The following is a 20,502-nucleotide window of genomic DNA, read 5'->3' on the forward strand; positions in this document are numbered from 1 at the left end:
CTATCATGGCTAAAAGTTAGTGGTGTAGAAGAGTGAAAAGCAGCCACGCTGTTGTACGTGGCGAAAAAAATAAAAAAAAAACTCATAGCAGAAACCCATTGGCTTAGTCAATGGTCGTTCCCCACATGACTGGGATTACATTATAACAGGACCAAGGAGGAGAAGAATGAGTACCGAAAGATTGCATAACACCAGGCTAGAACGAAGCAAAATAAGCCCAAAATCCCGATTAAGCTGCAGAGTCAAACAAGAAGCCCACAAAGCAAATGAGGGTTCACCATTTAGATTTAATGGCAAGTGTAACATTAAGTGCAGCAGACACTGTGGTCCATAAAACATTGGTCACTGAACATGGATCCAAATTACTTCAGAGCAAAAATACATGTTTATAAATGTGTGAACACTAGCCAATGGTCACTGCCTTCAATAATCTTCACGTAACGCCCCTATGTTCTGTTATAGGGTCATCAGAAGGAGCACCTTTGGAGGCAGGTAGAGAAGCACCTTTGCTATGGTCCATGAAAACGAGACCGGTAAACTTGTGAAGAGGAGACCAAGCAACAATGTCACCATTTAAGCAACTGGTATGTAAATCAAATGCATTACAATTGCATTCTTCCCCCTAACCCTGATGAGTTCAGTGAGGAAAGCTAATGTTGCTGTCACAGATCAAAGGCTTTTTATTGATCCCAAAGGACCTAAGTATGGTTTGTTAATCTAGCCGTCCCATTAAAAAGTGTATGGTATCCAGAAAGATATACCATTATTGCTAGGTTTCCCCATGTCTCGCTTTAGCCTCAATGTACATATAGCTGTGGAATGGTCAGTATTTCATCTTCTAAGTGCTTATGTAGGCTTGAAAGCAAGGGCAGCAAAGCTCTACATTACGGCATGTCACATTAGCCAGGAAACATTGAAGTAATACTAAGTTTTCGTTCAACTTCCACAATTGCCTACAGTATATATAATCCTTCATCTGAAAGAATGAGAAATGTTTGGACATTGCCATTAACAGGGACTTTACCATAATTGCCTTCTAGCAGCCACCACTGCCTCACTAGAAGCCTCATTCCTCAACACCAAATCTCAAGCCTTCAGTTTGCAAAGGTAGCCTTCACAGCTTCAACTATGCACTTGGCACTGATGCCAAACATGTCCAAGAGTTCATTAGGCTTCCCACTTCGTGGCACGCGGTTCACAGCAAGATGCTGAACAAGGATTCCAGGTTCTCCAGAAACTGCTGCCGACACAGCCTCCCCAATGCCTCCTAAAACGAAAGAGCACATGTTAGATGCGATGCTGAACGTCGAGCTTCCCAAATCAATGTTAAAGTCAAACAAGTTCTAAAGGCGTACACAATGACATGGCCTCGTGGGTCAGCACTTCTAAAACTAAGTAAAGGTTCCGAAGTCAGGCCAGTCAGCGAGATTCCCACGTTAAAGTATGTGAAAAGAGGAAGCTATGGTACAGTGCCCAAGACATTAGACTGAAGAGCTGCATGCAATTTCATATATTTAATTTAAAACAATTGGTATGGCAAATACCTACACCCTTCTGGGTCACTACTTGGTCCAACTCTAGGTCACCGACAAGAGGCCATCCACTACAACTCTTGTACAGGTACTTCTACCGTTTAACCTGGTTGGCAGTGCGGTAAAGCAAGCATTATATTTGCAAGCAGGGCACCTACCTTCTCTGTAGTGATCTTCCACAGTGATGATTCGACCTCCAGTGGCTCTGGCACTAGAGATTATGGTAGCTGCATCCAACGGCTTGATGGTGAAAGGGTCTACCACGCGCACATTAGTACCTATGGAAAAAGACAGCAGTAACATTAAGCACCAAGCAGATCATAGCCCCTTCCATAGTGGACACGAAGGTCAGCTGCTTCTGCAATCTTAAGTATTCAGCATTTGTAGAACCCGCCCCCACACCACCAAAAAAAAAAAAAAAAAAAAGAAGTGTAATTATGTGGCATGCTTCGCTTGGTCACAACTCCTGATTGTCAAAGTGTTCATTTTCTGTTTGAATGGGCAGCTGTAATCCATAGTCCGTGCCTACAAATGCAGAAAGATTTGAAGGGATGTGCGATAGGTGTATCTTATTACATAACTTTATGCTATGCTGTGTGTACATAATACATCTAAAGTGAGATCAAACGGCCTTTTTCAAGTGAGAGATAGCATGATTACATGGGTACCGACTGGACTAAAAGTTATACATGGACAGTACCCAATGATTGTGTAAACCACAGATCGGAAACCAAAAGTAGGCCAGGAGGTCCTACTGAGAGGAAGAAATGCTGTGGAATTGCTTTTCAGACTATTTGCAATACAAAGGTCTGAAGCAGTGGTTCCCAAACCTTTGACCTGTGGCACCCCACTTCATTACTGGAACCCAGGGACCCTCCCACTGAATGATTGAAATCTAGGGATGCCCTAGCCTTTAAAAGTATCCAACAGAACAAAGGATATGGCCACAACGCAATACATTTCAAAAGCGTATGGCCATGCATCACAAGTGGCCAAACCGCCACAGCCGACGCCAAATTATTTTAATTTCGTAGTTCAATGTAATGGTCACATTTATGCTGCATACATTAGGCATCATTCATCTGGGTACACATGTCTGGTTTGACGTGGCAACAAATGTATGGCAGCAATCTGTACAAGCATCTGGTGTAATTTAAAGCTTGCCACGTACCAGAAGCAGAAGGCATTGCATGGTAAATGCAGTTTCTTTGAGGGGAGGCCTGGAGAACGTCCTGTAGCACGGCTGCCCCTCTATAGCAGCACACCCATTGCAATTCACATCTTTCTATACCATAGAACTTAACCAGGGCACCGCTCCTTTAGGGGTGAAGGGAGGGAAGGCAGGCATCAAGAAAAATTACACCAACAATGTTATCAAAAGGCAAGTAACCTTTTCCGATGAAGACATCTTAATGGAGATTCCCAGCCTTAATAGGGTATCAAAACGCTTCCTAGGAGTGTACCGCATAAAAACCAGGGAAACCATAGAACACAGCCTTCGTGAAGTACACATCTCCATGCCAGATCTAAAAAGCAGTAGTATTTAGCGAAAGTATAGTGATGTGGACACCAGGCATATGTCAGCTACCAGGTCTCATGCATGAGGGGATGGGGAGGTGACACCAAGGGCACCAATTGTCACAGGAAGGTCTTTCTTGGCAAAGGTGAAGCATGTAATGATCCATTATGGCTTTTGCGAAGAGCTGATAAGTCTGTCAACCGAAATTGAGGTTCGAAACACTGAACACTTTGGGATCAACTGTAGGTAGCTGCTCTGTCCCATAAAAAAATGAGGGTTAACAAAAGGTTGAATATGATTAACTGGCAGGCTCACTTGAAAGGCAACTCCCACCTTGGCTGGGAAAGATTGGCAGGTACAAAGGAGAAACTGTCGGTAGATAAAGTAGAGTATACAGTCTGTCAAGTTGTGCAACTCTACAGTCTGAAATTGCCATATCTAGTATTACTTTCAGAGAGAAGTTGAACCAGACAACTGTACATCTCCTCAAATAGGGATGCCATCAAGAATGTCTAAGCGGGATTTGAATCTTGTGTTGACAATGAATGGTGAAGGAAGGGTGTGACAACCTTTGGCAAGAAAGACGGGTCCTCAGAACCACCATGTCTGGATGAATGGAAAGGAGGTTTAGAAGAAAGAGCCTGGAGCTCACTCACTCTTCTGGCAGAGGTGATAGCTACCAGGAAAGCAGTCTTTAAGGTGAGGAGAAGTAAGGGACAGTTATGAAGGGGCTCGAAGGGAGCGCACATCAGAAAGGTCAAGACAAGGTTTAAGTCCCACTGAGGCATGATCAACTGCACCGGATGGAACGTGTGCGTAATGCCTTTAAGAAAATGGTTCACAACCCGGGACTTAAGAGAAGGCTGATCAGAAGCCTTAGAAAGGCAGAATTGGCCGAAAGATTACCTTTGATAGTGCCCAGAGCAGAGCCATGCTGGGCCAAAGGAGGAACTAAAGCACCACAGAAAGAGGGAGCAGAAAGGGCATCCACAGCCATTGCTGTGAACCATGCCACATACTTGTTCCACCTGCAGGTGTACATCGTTTCTGTAGAGGGACGCCTGGCTGCCAGAATATCAGACTTGGGAGGAAGATCGAAAGGTGTCTATTGCCGCTCAATCTCCATGCATGAGGCGGAGGCTGGACAGGTTCGGGTGGAGAACAGTCCCCTGCCTCGACAGAAGATCCTCCCAAAGAAGAAATTGGATTGGGAGTTCGACCGCCATGCTGAGTAGCTTGGGATACCAGTACCTTCGTGCCCAATCCGGAGCCACAAGGATAACTTAGGCCCGGTCACGCCCGATCTTCAGCACTCTGGGCAGAAGTGGTGTAGGCGGAAAGGCGTACAACAGACCGCAACTCCACTCGCGACAAAGTCGCTGAGCGAGTGCCACCTTGGAAATTCCAACATGCAAGATTGATGACATTGCGCGTTCTATTCGGTGACGAATAGAACTAACCAAGGCTCTCCCCACTGCTGAAAGACCATGCGCCACGTCAGAGTTCAGACGCCATTCGTGATCCAACAAGCACCGGCGGCTGAGTTAGACCGCCCTGCGATTCAGGGCAAATCACTTAATCTCCCTGTGCCTAAAAATGAACAAATGCAACTGACGTAGAGCAAAGGTCGTCCAGGGGAAGCAGGACTTTCATGGTTAGTATTACAGCTTGAGGGGTTTGGGGGAGTGAACCTCTGCATTCCAGTCAACATTTGGTGTCCAATGTGCTACAGACAGAAAAGTCATATGTAAATTGCCCTCGCCCTGCTCCAACTGGAACAGTAGAATCTGCACTGCCAGACTAGGCCCCTCTGAACAGTCACACAGCCACAACCTACCTGGGCCTCACGAGCACAGTGCACCAGCCTCTGCCACACTATAGATTTAATCTCCATGCTAGACTTTCCTTCTTAATTTTACTCAGTCTCGTTTTCAGGAATTTTATCACCAGAGATACTCGGCCCATTGTCTGGGTTGGACAAAAGCATTCAAGGTGTTCCTAAGATGTGCAATATAATGGTATTGACTACACTGCAGAACACGAGGGTATCATTAGTATTCCATCATCCAGAAAACTACAAACTTAAATCTGTCCCCTCCCCCCCCCCCCCACACAACCAAAAAAGGCCCAAACTGCATTGTTCAGCCCCTAGAGTCAAACAGAATGTAGTAGCCACATTAAGAGAACACTGCTCCCAAATTCCTACACAATCCAAATATAAAACCATATTAACAAGCAATCTGTCACTAACCTTGCTTGGCAAGCTGATCGGCAGCCGCCAGGGCCTCATGCAAAGTGACTCCAGCTCCAATTATGGTAACTCGGTCGGTGTCACTTGAACGGACAACCTGTGGAGAAAGAAGCCCACTGTACATTAGGGTATTGATGGCATGGCAGCCTCAGGTGCTAACAATATTTATGTACATCATGGTCACATAAATTTGATAGTGCTTAACTTAGATTTTTATAACCCTACATGAAAGCCAAAACCATACCATAGTACTAATCACCCTATTCGCCGATCATTCTATCACATGGACCTTTCCAGATTAACACCCTAAACTTGCCCCTTCCATCACTCGAAAGACCCCTTCGCTGCTCTCGACCAGTTGCTTATAAATGCTCACGCCTGCGACCTTAATAAGTTGATCTTATGTATGCTATTTGTTTTGCAAATGGTTTTATTCGTATTGTGCCCTCAGTGTAAAGCGCTCCGATATACTTCCCTGGGTCTGGTCCGCGCTATAGAAAACTCTAAAAATAAAATAATTCACTCTTACATCGCTCCCATACACTCCGTAGGTATGCACAAGTCAGTCGCACTCCCAGAATGTAAATCTTTAACAATACACCAAGACAACCACTCTTTTTGGTCTTCCATTGATTTATCTTCATCTGGGGTTGACCCCAAAATTGGTCAATGCACGTTTCAGCACTTTGCAGGTACTAGCAACCACCTTCTAAAGGACCTACAGGTCTTTAGTTTCTTAAAGAAGTCAATCCAACAAGTGTGGGGTTGGGGGGTCTAGTCATAGGTCTATTGTCATGGAATGCAGACGCTGTTCTATATTTCCAATCATCAATTTATCACGCAGTGCCACAGTTGGGACACGCTGCAAATCGCGACATATGATCCACCATCCAAAAATCATAATCTGGATCCGATGCAGTCAGCTGCGAGACCGTAGATGCATGCACCCTTCTTAGAGCTCAAGACAAAACCGCTCAAAGAGGGGAGTTAATTTTGCTGCAACCTGCGTCCTCCATATCTGCCAGCAGTGGCAGACGTCCTCAAAGTCCCTGTGGTTTACATACGATAAGACAAGCTGAGCATACATCACACAGAAAAAAGGGGCATACCCGATTCAGCCACTGCCTTCTCAACACGCTTATTTAATATCCCTGTACTTGAGGTACAAATGCATATTTTACACCAACCTTTGCTTGTCCAATTTCAAATTTCTCTTCAGGGGAATAGATGACTGCAGTCTCAGGGCGACTCGTTCGGATGAAGCAGATACCCTTTGATAGAAGTACAAGGTGAAACCAATTGCTTATGTGAACAGGACACATAGACTAAGACACCTTCTAAATACAGGACGCACTTACCTTGGTATTGGCGGCCAGAAGAACAGCATGCTCCGTGGACACTGCATCACTGGGGTAGAAGACCGTGCACGTGGGGACAGCCCGGAACATTGCCAAGTCCTCCAGTGCCATCTGAGAGGGTCCGTCCTCACCTGGGAAAAGCAAATTAGGTCCCAGTAAGGTAAGAATCCTTATCCACCTAACCCCAGCAGGGAGAGATCCTCCCGGAACATACATCCAAAGCACCAACTACAATCTCCCACTTAACCTCGAATGCCCAATCAAACCGCACTGACGAACAAAGATTGGCCTCAGAAGACAACCCCTTTCTTCAGGCCATTCTATTAAAACAGAGTGGGGAAATGGGGAGATTAAGCAGTCTGCTGTGGCAACTCCCATCAAGGGGTTTAAAACGACAGTTGTTGGAAGGTGCACCCCCTACAACCTCCTCCTCCCACATAGTAGAACCACGCCTCATCTACAAGAGTTTTGCTTGACTTACCAATAGACACGCCACAGTGCGAGCCACAGAGGTTAACATTGGACTGGGAGATTGCACCCATGCGGATCTGGTCATATGCGCGACTGAAGAAGGCTGCGAAAGTGCTGGCAAACGCCACGGTGCGATTACGGGTGGCACAGCCCATCGCCACACTCACCTGAGGAGAAGCACAAGATAAGCTCTACAATGAAGTGCTGAAGAGAATGACAGACCAGTGTGGACATCACAGCTTTCACAAGGTGTAAATGACAAGTTAAAGTTAGGCTACTGGCTATCAGATCACAAATCAAGGTCCTTCACAGCTGATCACACACACTTTAAACCTACAGAACCTTGTGATCTAAACATACAAGTTAATTCATTTCAGTAACCCTTCCAAAATTAGCACGCAAACAAGTCAATGCAACTCCTCATAGGTCACTTATAATCCAATCCTTCAAAAGACATTCTATGCAGCTTAAAGACGACCGTACAAAATATTTACTCAAAAATAGATATGAGACGATAATGTGGCAGACTGAAATGTAGACCTCTGATAAAAATTAAACTAGTGTTCATGACTGGATCGTAACTAATCTTCAAAGAGTAAAAACGACCCAAATCCATTAGGCAGGAATCCGGATTCCGCAATTTTCCAGCCTCATAACTAGAGGAGACTCATTGGTCCTAGCAAAATAAACCATTCAGTGAATAAAAAATTGGCTTGGACGCAAGTCACTCGCAGCATAAAAAATTATATATAGTAAACTAATCAAAAGGCAACAATCGTGTGTGTTGAAACGAACTGTCAAGTCAGCCAAGGCGCTTTGAAGTATAGTTGCCAATTGGTTCCTGGACACAGGAGATGCGCACCATTCATCCATTTGATAGAAAGTGAGGCTTTGTGCAAAGATAACCTTGTGATCGAACGACAACAGTAGATTCCTTTTGCTCCATCTCCATGAACGGAGGTGCAGTTTGCACAGGCCCAGGGGCAAATCTGTCCTGCTGCGACAGAATATCCTCCTGTTCAGGAGACAGATGCTCATGCAGACGTTTGAGATTGCGCTTCCTACCCAATCCAGAGCCACCAAGATGACTTGGGCCCGGTCGTTCCCGTACTCTTTAGAAGTCAAGCCAGAGCTCCACTCTAGGAGGAATGAGTCCACCTTCTTGGTAGCTCCAGCGCGGACAAGTGTTGACACTGGGCATGCTGTGGCAGCAAGGAGATCGGTTTGCCCGCTTGTTGGTGGCAGAAGGCAATGGCTGAGGAAAGCCACCGGGCAATAGTCTGCTTGGAAACTGGATGTCCCCTGCGCAGTCGTCCGTAGGCAATGAACAGTTGGTCGGACTTGCGGAAGGGGGCAGTCCTGGCAATGTAAAATGTAAGACATCGTTTGATGTCCAGAGAATGTAAGCGCTGCTCCGCCGGAGATTTTGGGTCCGGAAAGAAAGTCTTGAGGAACACAGGCTTATTCAAATGAAAATCCGTAGGTACTTTAGGTAGGAAAGAGGGGTTGGTACGAAGTGCTACTCCGTTAGGTTTGAACTGTAGATAAGGCGGTTTGACAGTAAAATTGTGAAGGTCGCTCACGCGATGAGATCAAAGCCAGAAGAAGTGCAACCTTCCAGGTGATGAAATTAATACCCGCCCTATGGATAGGCTCAAATGGCGACTTCATAAGTTGAGATAGTACCACATTGAGGTGCCAAGCTGGAGGAGGGCGACGCACAGGTGGGAACTTGCGGAAGAGCCTTTTGAAGAATTGGCGTATGATTCGTGATGAAGAGGGATGAAGAGCCATCATGTCGGAAACGAGATATTGCAGCTAAGAAAACTCAGTGTAGCATGAGAGAGTCCCGACTGAGCGAGGCTCAAAAAGAATGGAAGGAGCTGCTCAGGAGTGGGATGGATGGGATGGATATTGGCTGTAGCGCACCAATGACAGAACCGCTTCCATTTAAGTTTGCAAGTCTTTATGGTAGACGGAGCTCTGGCATGAGCTAGGATGTCTCTGCACTCCTGGGAGATGTTCAAGTCAGCGAACTCAAGGTGCTCAGGTTCCATGCCCACAAGTGTAGCGTTGAGGGATCCGGATGACACACTAAGCCCCTGTCCATAGTTAGAAGGTCTGGACGAGGACGTAGATTAATGGGCTCGCACTGGGACATTAGAAGCAGTTCCGAAAACCATGCCTGTCTGGGCCAACGAGGTGCGATCAACAGAATGTGGCAGGGCTGCCTCCGCATCTTCCACAGTACCCGCGGTATTAATGGGAGCGGCGGAAAAGCGTAAGCGAATAGATCGCACCAGTTGATCAAAAGGGCCTTCCCGCAGGACCCTGGGTGGGGATGCCAACTTGCATAAGACGGGCATTTCCGATTCTCCGATGTTGCAAAGAGATCCAGATCTGGGTGACCCCATTGGCGGAACACAAGATCCAGAGTCGGTTGGTGCAGTTCCCATTCGTGTGTTGAGGAAGTGGACCTGCTCAAAGAGTCCGCCAGGAGGTTGGACACGCCCGGAAGGTGGACAGCTGTCAAGGTGATGCGATGGCGAAGAGCCCAATCCCAGATCAACTGGGCCAAGCGGGACAGAGATGGAGACCTGGTCCCTCCCTGCTTGTTCACGTAGTGCATACTGGTGGTGTTGTCTGTTTGGATTAGCACTGACTCCCCGTGAACAACTGGGAGGAAGGACTTTAGTGCTAGAAAGATCGCCATCAATTCTAGCCTGTTGATATGCCACGTGCGCTGTGTCGGCGACCACTTGCCCTTGATGGAGGCCCTGGAGATGAGCGCCCCACCCCTCTAAGGAGGAGTCTGTCGTCAGCGTATGGTCTGGAGCATGAGAGGAAGGACGCACCCATTTCCAGATTTGCGGGCTGCGCCCACCAAAGCAAGCTCATCTTCATGCGGGCCGTGACGGCAACTAGGTCGTTGAAGGATCCGGAGACCTGACGCCACTGTAAGTCCAGTTCTTCCTGAATAAGACTGGTGCGCAGCCTGCAATTTGGGATCAGTGCGATACAAGATGAGGGCATTCCCAAGAATGATTTTAATGTCCGAACAGAAACAGACTGTTTGTCGAATGAGTGAGACCAGACGCAGGATCTTCAGACGCCGCTCTTCCGAGACAAACGCTTTTGAGAGCTGCGTGTCTAGGATCGCTCCCAGGAATGATCTGGTCTGCAGAGGTGCAAACTGACTTCTCGATGTTGATGGTCAACCCCAGAGAGCGAAACACTTGCTGGCAAAGGTGCGTGTCCCGACCCAGCTGATGGTGGCATGGAGACTTGAGAAGGCAATCGTCTAAATAGGGAAAGATCTGAACTCCTTGTAGACGCAGGTGAGCCACCACCGGGGCCAGTACCTTCGTGAACACACGAGGAGCTGAACGCAGTCCGAAGGGTAGAACTTTGAACTGAAAATGCATTGGTCCCACTTTGAAACGCAGGTACTGGCGATGTTCGATTATCGGAACATGAAAGTATGCGTCTTGAAGATCTATGGTCGTCATAAAATCCTCGCTGGATAGAAGACGGAGGACTTCCAGCAACGTCAGCATACGGAATGTTTGAGACTTCAGGAACTGGTTGAGAGCCCTCAAATCCAGAATGGGTCGCCAATCTCAGTTCTTCTTGAGTATGAGGAAGAATCTAGAGTAAAAACCCTTCCTCTTTGATGTTTCGGGACCACTTCGACTGCACCCTTTAACACAAGACGGACCTGATGGTAAAGCTCCTCGAGATGTGGAGGAGGTGGGCCACGAGGTGGAGTGCAAGGAGGAATCTCTAAACTCCAGGGTATGACCCCGTTTGACAATGTCCAAAACCCAGCGGTCCGAGGTGATAGAGGACCACTGGGAATAAAAGATTCGTCCTCCAATACTTTGAGTGTGGCAAAAGTCATTGGAGTTTCTGATTGGTGCCACGATAGGACGACTTTCCTCTATATGATTGAGGGTTGTTGACGAAACTGCTGATTGGGCGTGTAACGTTGGCCGCTCTGATTGTAGGAGCGGTATTGTTGCCCACCTCGAAAGTTGGAAGTGCCGCGTCCGCGCACACCTCGAAAGGACTGCTTCTGAAATTGCAGCGTGCCCAAGGACTTTGCTGTATCTGTGTCCTTCTTGATGGACTCAAGGGCATCATCGATATGGGATCCGAATAACGATTCCCCATCATATGGCATATTCAGTATTTTGGCTTGGACTTCCTGCCAGAAGGAGGTGGACTTCAGCCAGCCTTGTCGTCGGAGTGCGGCCACACTTGCTAGGAGGCAGAAACCACATGTGTTAGCAATATCGACTGCACAGTCGATTATTTCTTCCGATGCCCTTTGACCATCGCGGAGAATCTGTTGTGCGTCAGCCTTGGAAGCATCAGGGATCAGTGCCATGTAATCCTGCAATGTCTGACCACATCTGTCGGTCATAACGTCCCAAGATGGCTAAGGCATTGGCAGCCCGGACAGATGTTAAAAGCCATCGTTGAGAATTTGCGGCCAATAGCATCTAAGCGTCGACCCTCTCTATCCGGAGGGGCTGTGATTTGGGACGCTGGATTCCGTGCTCTATGCTGTGCGGCCTGAGTCACGACCGAGTCCGGCTTGGGATGAGAAATCAGGCAAGCTGGAGAACCAGTTGGGGCCTTGTACTTCTTTCTGAGCAGGTAAGGAGTTCGGAGCATTCATTAGTTTAATGCCCTCTTTCCAAACGAAATCAATAGGGATTGTGTGTACCTGCTTATAGGGTTTATCTTTAAAGTCATAAAGATAACAATCCTCCTCGCGTTGTGATCGTGGCAGTTTGAAACGCTGAGCCGCTTTATCCATTAAAAGATGGAAACTGGCGATGTCTACTGGTGGCGACTCACTCGAGGTACCAGGTTGAGGAGAGGGCGTTTGCGCCCGATAATCATCCCATTCGGCCATATCCTGGTCGCCTGCCTCAGCATCCGTGTTGTCTGTGACTTCACTGTCCTCCCGTTCTGCGTTCGCCTCCTCAGCATCCGTATCCCGCGGGTATACAGTGGTATGGATGCTAATTGATCTATGAACCTGAAACGAAGGTGCAGGTGGTACGATAGGCGGCAATGAAGGAGGAGGTAGTACCACAGAAGTGGGAGATTGCGCAGATGTAGTCTGTGGTGTTGCAGGAAAACGGCGGTTGTAATCGTCCAGCATAGGTTGGAGATTAGAAATTAAGGTCAAAGGAATGGTGGCGACAGGAGCTTGAGTAAAATGCTCCTCTTGTTGAAAAACGGGGTCACCGCCATCCTCAGAATCTGTGTCCTGACATTTAATTATTAAAATCAGAGGGACTATGTGCTGCCCCAAACGTGTCCTCTTCATGCTCCGAGTCTGTATCATGCTCAGATGTAGTTGCGAACATCGGAGAAGGTGGTTGAGGCTCTGGATCAGAGATTTGTTGGCAGGGTACTGTAGTGCGAGGATGTGAAGATTGAGGTCTTCAATGGCAGTAATGGCATAGATGCGAACGAAATCGGTGCGGCTGTTGACGGAGCCGTCGACGAGGCTGATTTAGCGGTTGCCAACGGTAATTTTGAAGAAACCTTCGTAGACGGAGTGATAGTCGACGGGGTCGTCGACTGTCACTGTCGACGAGGGATGCACCGTAGATGAAGTCGTCGACAGGGTAGTCTATGCTGGTACTGTGTCCGTAAGCGGAGTCTTCGTCGACTGGCCTGTCTTCGTCGACCGGATCTTTTTAGTCGACGAGATCTTGGTCGACTGTCTTCGCCGCCGAGGCTTTAGTCGACGGCGTCGACGTCTTCGGGTCTTTTGTCGACGAGGATTCTCTTCTTCATCGAGATAGGAATCGTCGACGGGACAGGTTTAGACTGCAACGAAACCCTCATCGACGTCAAGGCTGACGACGAAGCAGTCGTCGACGATGAGAATGCTGAAGTGGTAGTCCGCGTCGTCGAAAATGCAGGCAATGCCGTTCGTCGTCGGAGTGCTCGTCGACGCTCCCGTCGACGGCGGAACTTAGAGGTGTGAAAACACCTCTAGAGGCAGCCAAAGACGCCCAAGAGCCAGGTCTCGTGGGCGTAGAGGTGGTAGGAGTGGCAGAAGACACCACAGGAGCCACAGACCAGGCTAATTTAGGCTTCTTGAGGAAAGGAGAAGGAACCTCCTGAACACTACCACGCTTTGAGGCTGCTGAAGAGAAACCAGAACGTAAACTTTCTGCATCAGACAGTACAGACTCCTTGTCCTTAAGATGTTGCAGCCAAAGGAGTAGTCGGCTTTCCCTGTCCTTAAGAGTTTTGGTAGAAAAGGTTCTACAAAACTTGCAGCTGCCAGCCTCATGATCCGGGTACAAACAATAAATACACTTCTGGTGGGGGGTCCTTTTCAAAAAGGCGCAGCTTCCCACAAGAGCAGGGTCTAAATAAAGACTTCTTACTTGACATGTTGTAGAAATTTTTGGAACTAGAAGAATAGAGATGAAAACGGAGCAGAGCTCAGGGAGACTCCCTTCACACGACGTGCGGTAGAAAATCTGAGGGCTTGAGCTTCTGAGAAGGTTCTAGAGGGTGCTGGCGCCTGATTGGCTGCAGTTTGGACTAACATAATGACACTAATGCGTTACAAATAGTTTTTTCTCTTTGCCTTGCATTCCTATGTAGGAATTGTTTCGAGGATTTCAGTTGTATTTCCTTTTCTTGTATTATGTTTATATATATTTATAGATATTTAGCATTATTGCTATTTTATTTACCGTGGGACTCCCACTTCGACGACAGGGAATATTCAAGCATGTGAATCTATCAAAAGACACCCCTAATACTGGAGAACAAATTTTACATCCAGTAACTGTATAGTGCACTATACAACTTAAGGCAATAAATACAAGAACTTTAATGTGGCTGCCTTTGCATTAATCAGGTACACTAGAGATTAAACTAAGGGACAGATTTAACAGAAGGCAATTGCCCCACATGGAAATAAGAAAAAAGGTTTAGTGGCACGATAGCGTGAACTGAAAAGGGACGATATAGTGAAGCAGTATATATGTTGCATGGGCTGAGTGGCATGCACATTGTGGATGCTCTAAGAACATGATGCTTTGAGTGTCTATTTGCAGGCGGGGTGGGGGTGTGAACTGGGTTGAGGGAGAATTTCACCTTAGCAAGACTTGTCAAGGCTGTGGCTGTAACCCAAGGGGCCAACATGAAATCAAGAACTCCTACCTGAACGGCTCCAGAAAGCTGCATATTTTTTAACCCCTCCCACTAAAAAGATTTTGGCAACAAGTTGTTCAAGAAACTGTGTGGAGATGCAGTTGGAAGCTGGTCCTGACAGACCACTGGTCTAAATGTAAGGAGAGGCCCTGTGCCCAGATAGCATAGCCTTGTCCGTATCGACTGGTAAATGGTCAGCATAGCTGCGTGCAGGAGCGCGGGTGGGAAACAAACAGGTGGAGAGGACATGCTTAGTGGAATTAAAAGTGGCGGTGCCTCACTGAAGAGTCCAAAGCTTAAGGTTTGTAACAGGAGACAGTGGGAAGAAGCAGCAAGCGTGGAACATGGGAACAGCTAACTCAAGTCTTGATCACTTGAAAGTATTTGATGGCATTGCCTGAAAGAGTCTGTGGCCAGTGCAGTCAGAGTCCTGAGCAATGGTAAGCTAAAGAGCTGGCTGGAGTTTAGGTGATTAAAGTCTAACTTATGACTCCATGCATGTATCAGATCTCCAAGGTTGCATTCATCTGTTTTGAATCAGAAGATGGCCAAGGAAAGTCCTTGGAGGTCTACCTTTCTCAGTCCAAAGAATAGAGATTCCGGCCTTGATAACCACCAGGCTGGAATATGGCAATATTCTTTATCTAGACGTCCTGAAGATCTTGCTCAAGCAGCTTCAAATAGTGAGAAACGTTGCTGCAAGACTTCGTGCACCCCCTCTAAGCGGAGGTCTGCGACAGGACTTCATGATCCTCACTGGCTATTAACTGAACGAAGAGTTCAATTTACCACATGCATAAATGTGTTAAAATCTGGTCCCAGTTATCCAAGATAATTCCCAGAGTGGGGCAGGAGGTCCAGACTCTTGCCTTTGTCTCAAGCAGTGGAACTCCTGACCTACGAGATCCTGTAGCTTTCAGTCTTCCTTAAACCTAGCTTTTAGGATTCTCTTTGTAGCAATGACTAGATACCTTGAAGAGCATAGCGTGGGAAACCCTTGTTGGGTAGCCATGTGCATTTAAAGCTTGTATCATATAACACAAGGGGTGGGGGTGAGAAGGATTTCATACATACGGAGATGGCCCATTTGAAGGCCTCAACACAGACTACACAGAGAAGGCATCTATTGGACAGATTTTCTAGCCCTTACCCTGGTCCACTTCAGGCCGATCATTAACTCAGACTAGCTGTAAATCGGATATTTCACTCAGATTCTCCTGAATGGTGTTTCAGTTTTGCTGCAGATAATAGTTTGCAGTCTGGAGAGCAGTGATTCGTCACTTTGGCGCAAGCAAATACTTGCTAAAGTTTATTTGCCACTGAAGCGAAAAATAATTTACACACATAAGTTTAATTAAGGGTTCCAGTAATAGATGTATAGTCTGAGCTTTTTGAAAAAGCACAAGTGGGAGTGTTTAGAGCCACTTGCCCGGAAGTCCTATCCAGAGTGAACCCACATTTGAATCACCTTTTCTGGCCTTTAGGTTGTAGTTTACTTTTAAAGGCTAGTATGCTGCAAAACTCCCTAGTCCAAATACCCTTACTGCACCAGCAGGTCAGTGTAGATGACCATATTTTCTGTTCCTAGACCACAGCGACCAGGGATAGGCTTTTTAAAAATCCATATTACTTCCACAAAACAGATTACATTTGCTTAGTGCATATGTGATCTCTCCCCATGGACAGTAGTATTTCATACAGGTCACACGGTAAATGGGATTCCTAGGAATTGTGTAAAGAGTGACGGCGCCATATGTCCAAGAGATGCATCTACACAGGCTTGTCAGCAGTTAAATAACTTCGATCCCTTACCATGTTTTGCTCAGCAATGAAGCATTCAATGTAGCGATCAGGATGGTCCTTCTTGAAGATCTCAGAAAATGTGGAATTCTTAGTATCCCCATCCAGTGCGATGACACGATTATTTGCGTGACCCAATTTAGCCAACGCTAAGCCATAGGCTTTCCGGGTTGCGATCTGTGGACGAAACCAGGATATGGGTCAGTTAGTACACTGAAAGATCTCATCAGGCTATGGGGGGTGAGCTGGCCACACCATGCTGTCTGCAACCAAGATCTACCAACCTTATCTCCCAGCTTGTAGCTCGGGGGAGAGGGCATTAGGATGCCATCGATGACAACTTTCGGAGAGTCCTCTGCGGGCAGCTCTGGGCAGAGCCTGGTGACATTCTTGATCTCTTTCTGGATGGCTTCAACTATTGCCTCCACCTTGTCCTTCGGCATGGGCTTTCCATGCCAATTGTCTTCATTTTCAACTCCTGACAGAAAAGGAGGGGACCACGTTTAGTTACAGTACATCACCAGGCCAGAATCAGAAATACAATTAATCTAAAAAAGGAAGTCTGTAGTGGGGATAAGCACATGATGGCACTTTCTAGAAGTTCTAACTCGAGTTTACATAGTCCCTCAATTTAACAGTCAGGCATGAATTGGGCATTATCTGTACAACATGTTAGGCTGTGTCTCCATCAGATCACAGAGCCACACACCCGTCATTATTGCTGTTGAAATAAAAGGACCCCCCCTCCAGCCCATCCACCAACCTGCAATCCCCTTCCCTTTGAAGGTTTTGGCAATGATCGCTGTCGGCTTGTCTTTCAGATGAGACGCCTGCCAGAGAGCGTGGCACAGCTCCGCGACATCATGGCCATCGACTACATAAGTGTTCCACCTACCGAGAAGAAGTGTCAGTCAGGTTAGGCTGACAAGGGCAACTTTAAAAAGTGCAGCTTGAAGATATGATGCAAGGTAAATACCCAAATGCTTCACAGCGCTTCTTATAGATGTCAGTCTGGTGCTGGAGCGGCGCAGCCTCACTCTGGCCCAAGCGGTTGACATCGAAAATGGCGACCAGGTTGTCCAACTTGTAGTGGGAGGCAAAAGCCAAGGCCTCCCACACAGCTCCCTCCGACGACTCCCCGTCACCCAGCAGACAGTACACCCGGTAGCTGGAAGACGAAAGGGTCCTGGTCACCAGATCACTACCATCTCAAGCAGTTAGTACAGGTATAGAACCTAAACCCTCCATCACTAAAGGCAACGATCACCAGGAGAGTTTTAAGAAGTGATCTACCATGCAAGCTTTTCATCGAGGCCCAATACGAAACAAGCCAGATAGAACGAACGAGTCGAGCTTAATACAAATATAATTTAACCACCAAACAGTAACAAGTATTTTCATCTGTAAATTAAGTGATGCAGAAAACTTAAAACTTGCGACCTTGCGTGAATAAAAAATGATTTAACCATATAAACTATCAGCAGTTCCGCAAAACTTACTGGTCAGGCAGCTGAAAAATGCCTTCATGTCAATAAGGTATTTAAAGGTGACAAGCCCGAGCTCGCCTCAGACGTTAATTACCCTCTACCTGCCCCACAACCAGCTGATGGGTACATTAGAAATGCAAGTCATTAGAAAAGCAGCCCGTCTCACCTGGATTTATCAAAGTACTTCCCAGTGTAGGCCATGCCGCAGGCCGCTCCCAGGCCTTGTCCCAGGGACCCAGTGGCCACATCCACAAAAGGCAGTTTCTACCACAAGAAAAGCGGGAAGGGTCGAGTATTAACAAGGTATATCATTTCAATACCCAATATAATACAAATGTCATTTCAGCACAGTGCGTACCCAATGGTTAATTATTTAACTGTAATAATGTTTGGCTGTGGAAGCTAGGCACTTCATATAAATTGCAGACAAGAACCCCCATAAGCCTTCACTGGCTTGCCAGCTGCCAAACCAACGCAAACTAAAACCTCCACCTTTACTGTACTATCGAAAACTCACAGGGGTGGGGTGTCCTTCCAGGTCAGAGTCGATCTTCCTCAAATTAAGCAGGTCCGCTTCTTTAATGTAGCCAGCTTCCACCCAGGCAGCATACAGGATGGGAGCAGCATGGCCCTGGGTAGGAAAAACCAAATGTATTTTTAATAAATAAAAAAATAAGGTTAATTTTCATAAGTGCTACTTATGGCAATGGTGTAATGCAGCAAAGTAAACAAGCATTGGCATAGCCAATAGGTCTCGCATTTGGGTCCATATACGCAGTTATCCGTGCAGCACATCAGTAGGTATTTTATGCAAATTAAATAGGTAAAATTAAAAGGCACTGGCTAACAGACTAAAAAATAAATAAATAAAAAAGGACACCAAAAATGCAATCTGTTAGACTGAAATACTCCTTACCAAACAAGCCTGCAGGTGCAAGAAAAGTTATCCCTCCCTACCAGGCACCACAAAAACCAAGGAAAGAAGTTGGGCAACGCGTGCTCATTAACATGCTGTTGAGCCAGGGGCATTGCTAGTGTACGAACGGCAAGTCGAATCTACAAGATTTTAAATAGGCAAAACTTGACGCCTCCATTCATTTTGCTTTACCTCCAGTTCTTACGTGGCCGCACACTAACCGCACAGGCACGCCTTTGTAGGAGGACAGAAACAGGACAGCGACATCTCAATATGACACATAAGGTTGCCCACAATTTGCACATTAAGCATTTTTTAAATTACAGTAAATAAAACATTCTTGACAGGACAGCTCCTAGAATCTTAAAAGTTTGACAGATGACCATCGTTCATGGGGACATACACCATCAATGCTTTGGACAGAGGAATATTAACACCTCACCCAATTGAAACGTGGGTGAGCGCATCTATGTAATCTACGGTGAATCCAGCAGACTTTAATTCATCTGCCAATATTTTAAACTGCGCGATTCAATTCAAAAACACGAAGCCCACACCTTTGGAAAAAAAAAAAAAAAATGAACATGTATGCTTTGATGCGATTAAACACAAGAAATGCAAGAATGTGGAGACTGGTGTTTTCCATCACTGAATACAAGCCAGTCAATGCTATTCACTTTTTGCACAGTACCATATGCAGCAGCCTGAAGGTGCATTTCATCACAAGTGTGTTTGGGAACAAGCACGTAAATGCAGAGAAAAGCTAGTTGAAAGAGGATCCATTACTGCCTCGTAATATATACATAATGTTAATACACTGATCTCAAACAAAGATCTGCTCCCGACGAGATTCACCTTTGTAAGGTTGGGGGGGGGGGGGGTGTAGCGAAGGGAAGAGAGCGAGAAAGCTGCAACAAGCGGGCTTTTAGTTAAAGGCATGCGGCCTCCAAATTAAAATAAAACCTGCAATTGAGAAAGAGCGGGCGAGTAGTTAAGAGGCAGGCAGCATCCAACAAAGTTGGTTTACAGCCTCATAACACGCTACCTTCTTTCAGCTGAGCGTCAAACGGGTTTCCCTCCAAAAGCACAAAAACACCACATGAGCAGAGAAGAAAAAACCAAGCGTGGCAGTGAAAGCAACTGCGCTGTTTCAAGTAACCTGATCCACGACAGGACGTGTAATGCAGCAGCACCCTGCGCGCCACTGCTAGCTCCCGAGACCCAAACGTCGTGGGTGTGAACATTTGAGGAAGGTGGGACATGCACCCTGCCTTTGGCAATTTGCATACTTTCATTATTGAAAGCCACACGCAAAGGCCAATCAAATGTGTGGGCGGAGTCACACCCAGAGAGAAATTTTGAGTGCTCACAAGAAGCCTTCCATTGAGCAGTACATGCGTGCTGCACTAGGCTCACCCAAAAAAAAAAAAAAAAAAAACCTGGCGCAAAGGCCCACCTTTCAAGAAGCTGAATAAGTTTGCACTCCCAAGTGCAAGCATGTACTCTAGTATTACGGACCATGCATCCATTCAACCACCAGAACTGCTAGTCATCCAATCCTCTGCCAAGAGGCAGGGGGATCCAGAGCAACTAGAGTAATATAGGAGAAGTGACCAGCATAGTTGGCCATTTGATCAAAGTCCAGTAGTATGTACTGGTCACCTCTGCAGCAGACTTTTGTCCGGCTTGTGTAGCCACCCTTCTACAGACCAAGCTTCTCTCGTTAAGAAAGATACCGCCAAACCATGAGAGATCAGCTCTTTCATTGGGAAGGTTGGTTCAATGAGATTTTTAAAGGAGCATTTATCACAGTCTCATCATATAGTATTATTCAACCGCAGGATCCATTTTATTATTTTGAATGCAGATTACATGATTATTGAATTGATGGGATACCATATTTTCTTTACCACTTTGCTGTATACTAGGCCTCTTTATAGCCATGAAGATAAAACAAAGAAAAACTTC

General features: G+C 46.5%; 1 protein-coding gene across 1 annotated transcript in view; it reads right to left on the bottom strand.

Moving 5' to 3' along the window:
- Positions 1 to 267: 267 nt before the first annotated feature.
- Positions 268 to 20,502, bottom strand: part of TKTL1 (transketolase like 1) — a 37,369-nt gene continuing 17,134 nt past the window's right edge. Inside the window, exons 4-15 of the mRNA XM_078664598.1 lie at positions 18,136 to 18,249; positions 17,785 to 17,882; positions 17,108 to 17,299; positions 16,895 to 17,022; positions 16,416 to 16,609; positions 16,144 to 16,308; positions 7,142 to 7,298; positions 6,661 to 6,791; positions 6,490 to 6,573; positions 5,303 to 5,399; positions 1,691 to 1,810; positions 268 to 1,267 (exon numbers count right to left, since the gene is read on the bottom strand). Coding sequence (XP_078520724.1) covers positions 1,095 to 1,267; positions 1,691 to 1,810; positions 5,303 to 5,399; positions 6,490 to 6,573; positions 6,661 to 6,791; positions 7,142 to 7,298; positions 16,144 to 16,308; positions 16,416 to 16,609; positions 16,895 to 17,022; positions 17,108 to 17,299; positions 17,785 to 17,882; positions 18,136 to 18,249 — 1,653 coding nt within the window. The 3' untranslated portion in view covers positions 268 to 1,094. The remainder of the gene's footprint in view (positions 1,268 to 1,690; positions 1,811 to 5,302; positions 5,400 to 6,489; positions 6,574 to 6,660; positions 6,792 to 7,141; positions 7,299 to 16,143; positions 16,309 to 16,415; positions 16,610 to 16,894; positions 17,023 to 17,107; positions 17,300 to 17,784; positions 17,883 to 18,135; positions 18,250 to 20,502) is intronic.

The sequence above is a fragment of the Lissotriton helveticus genome, chromosome 10 (assembly GCF_964261635.1).
Source record: "Lissotriton helveticus chromosome 10, aLisHel1.1, whole genome shotgun sequence".
Classification (NCBI taxonomy): domain Eukaryota; kingdom Metazoa; phylum Chordata; class Amphibia; order Caudata; family Salamandridae; genus Lissotriton; species Lissotriton helveticus.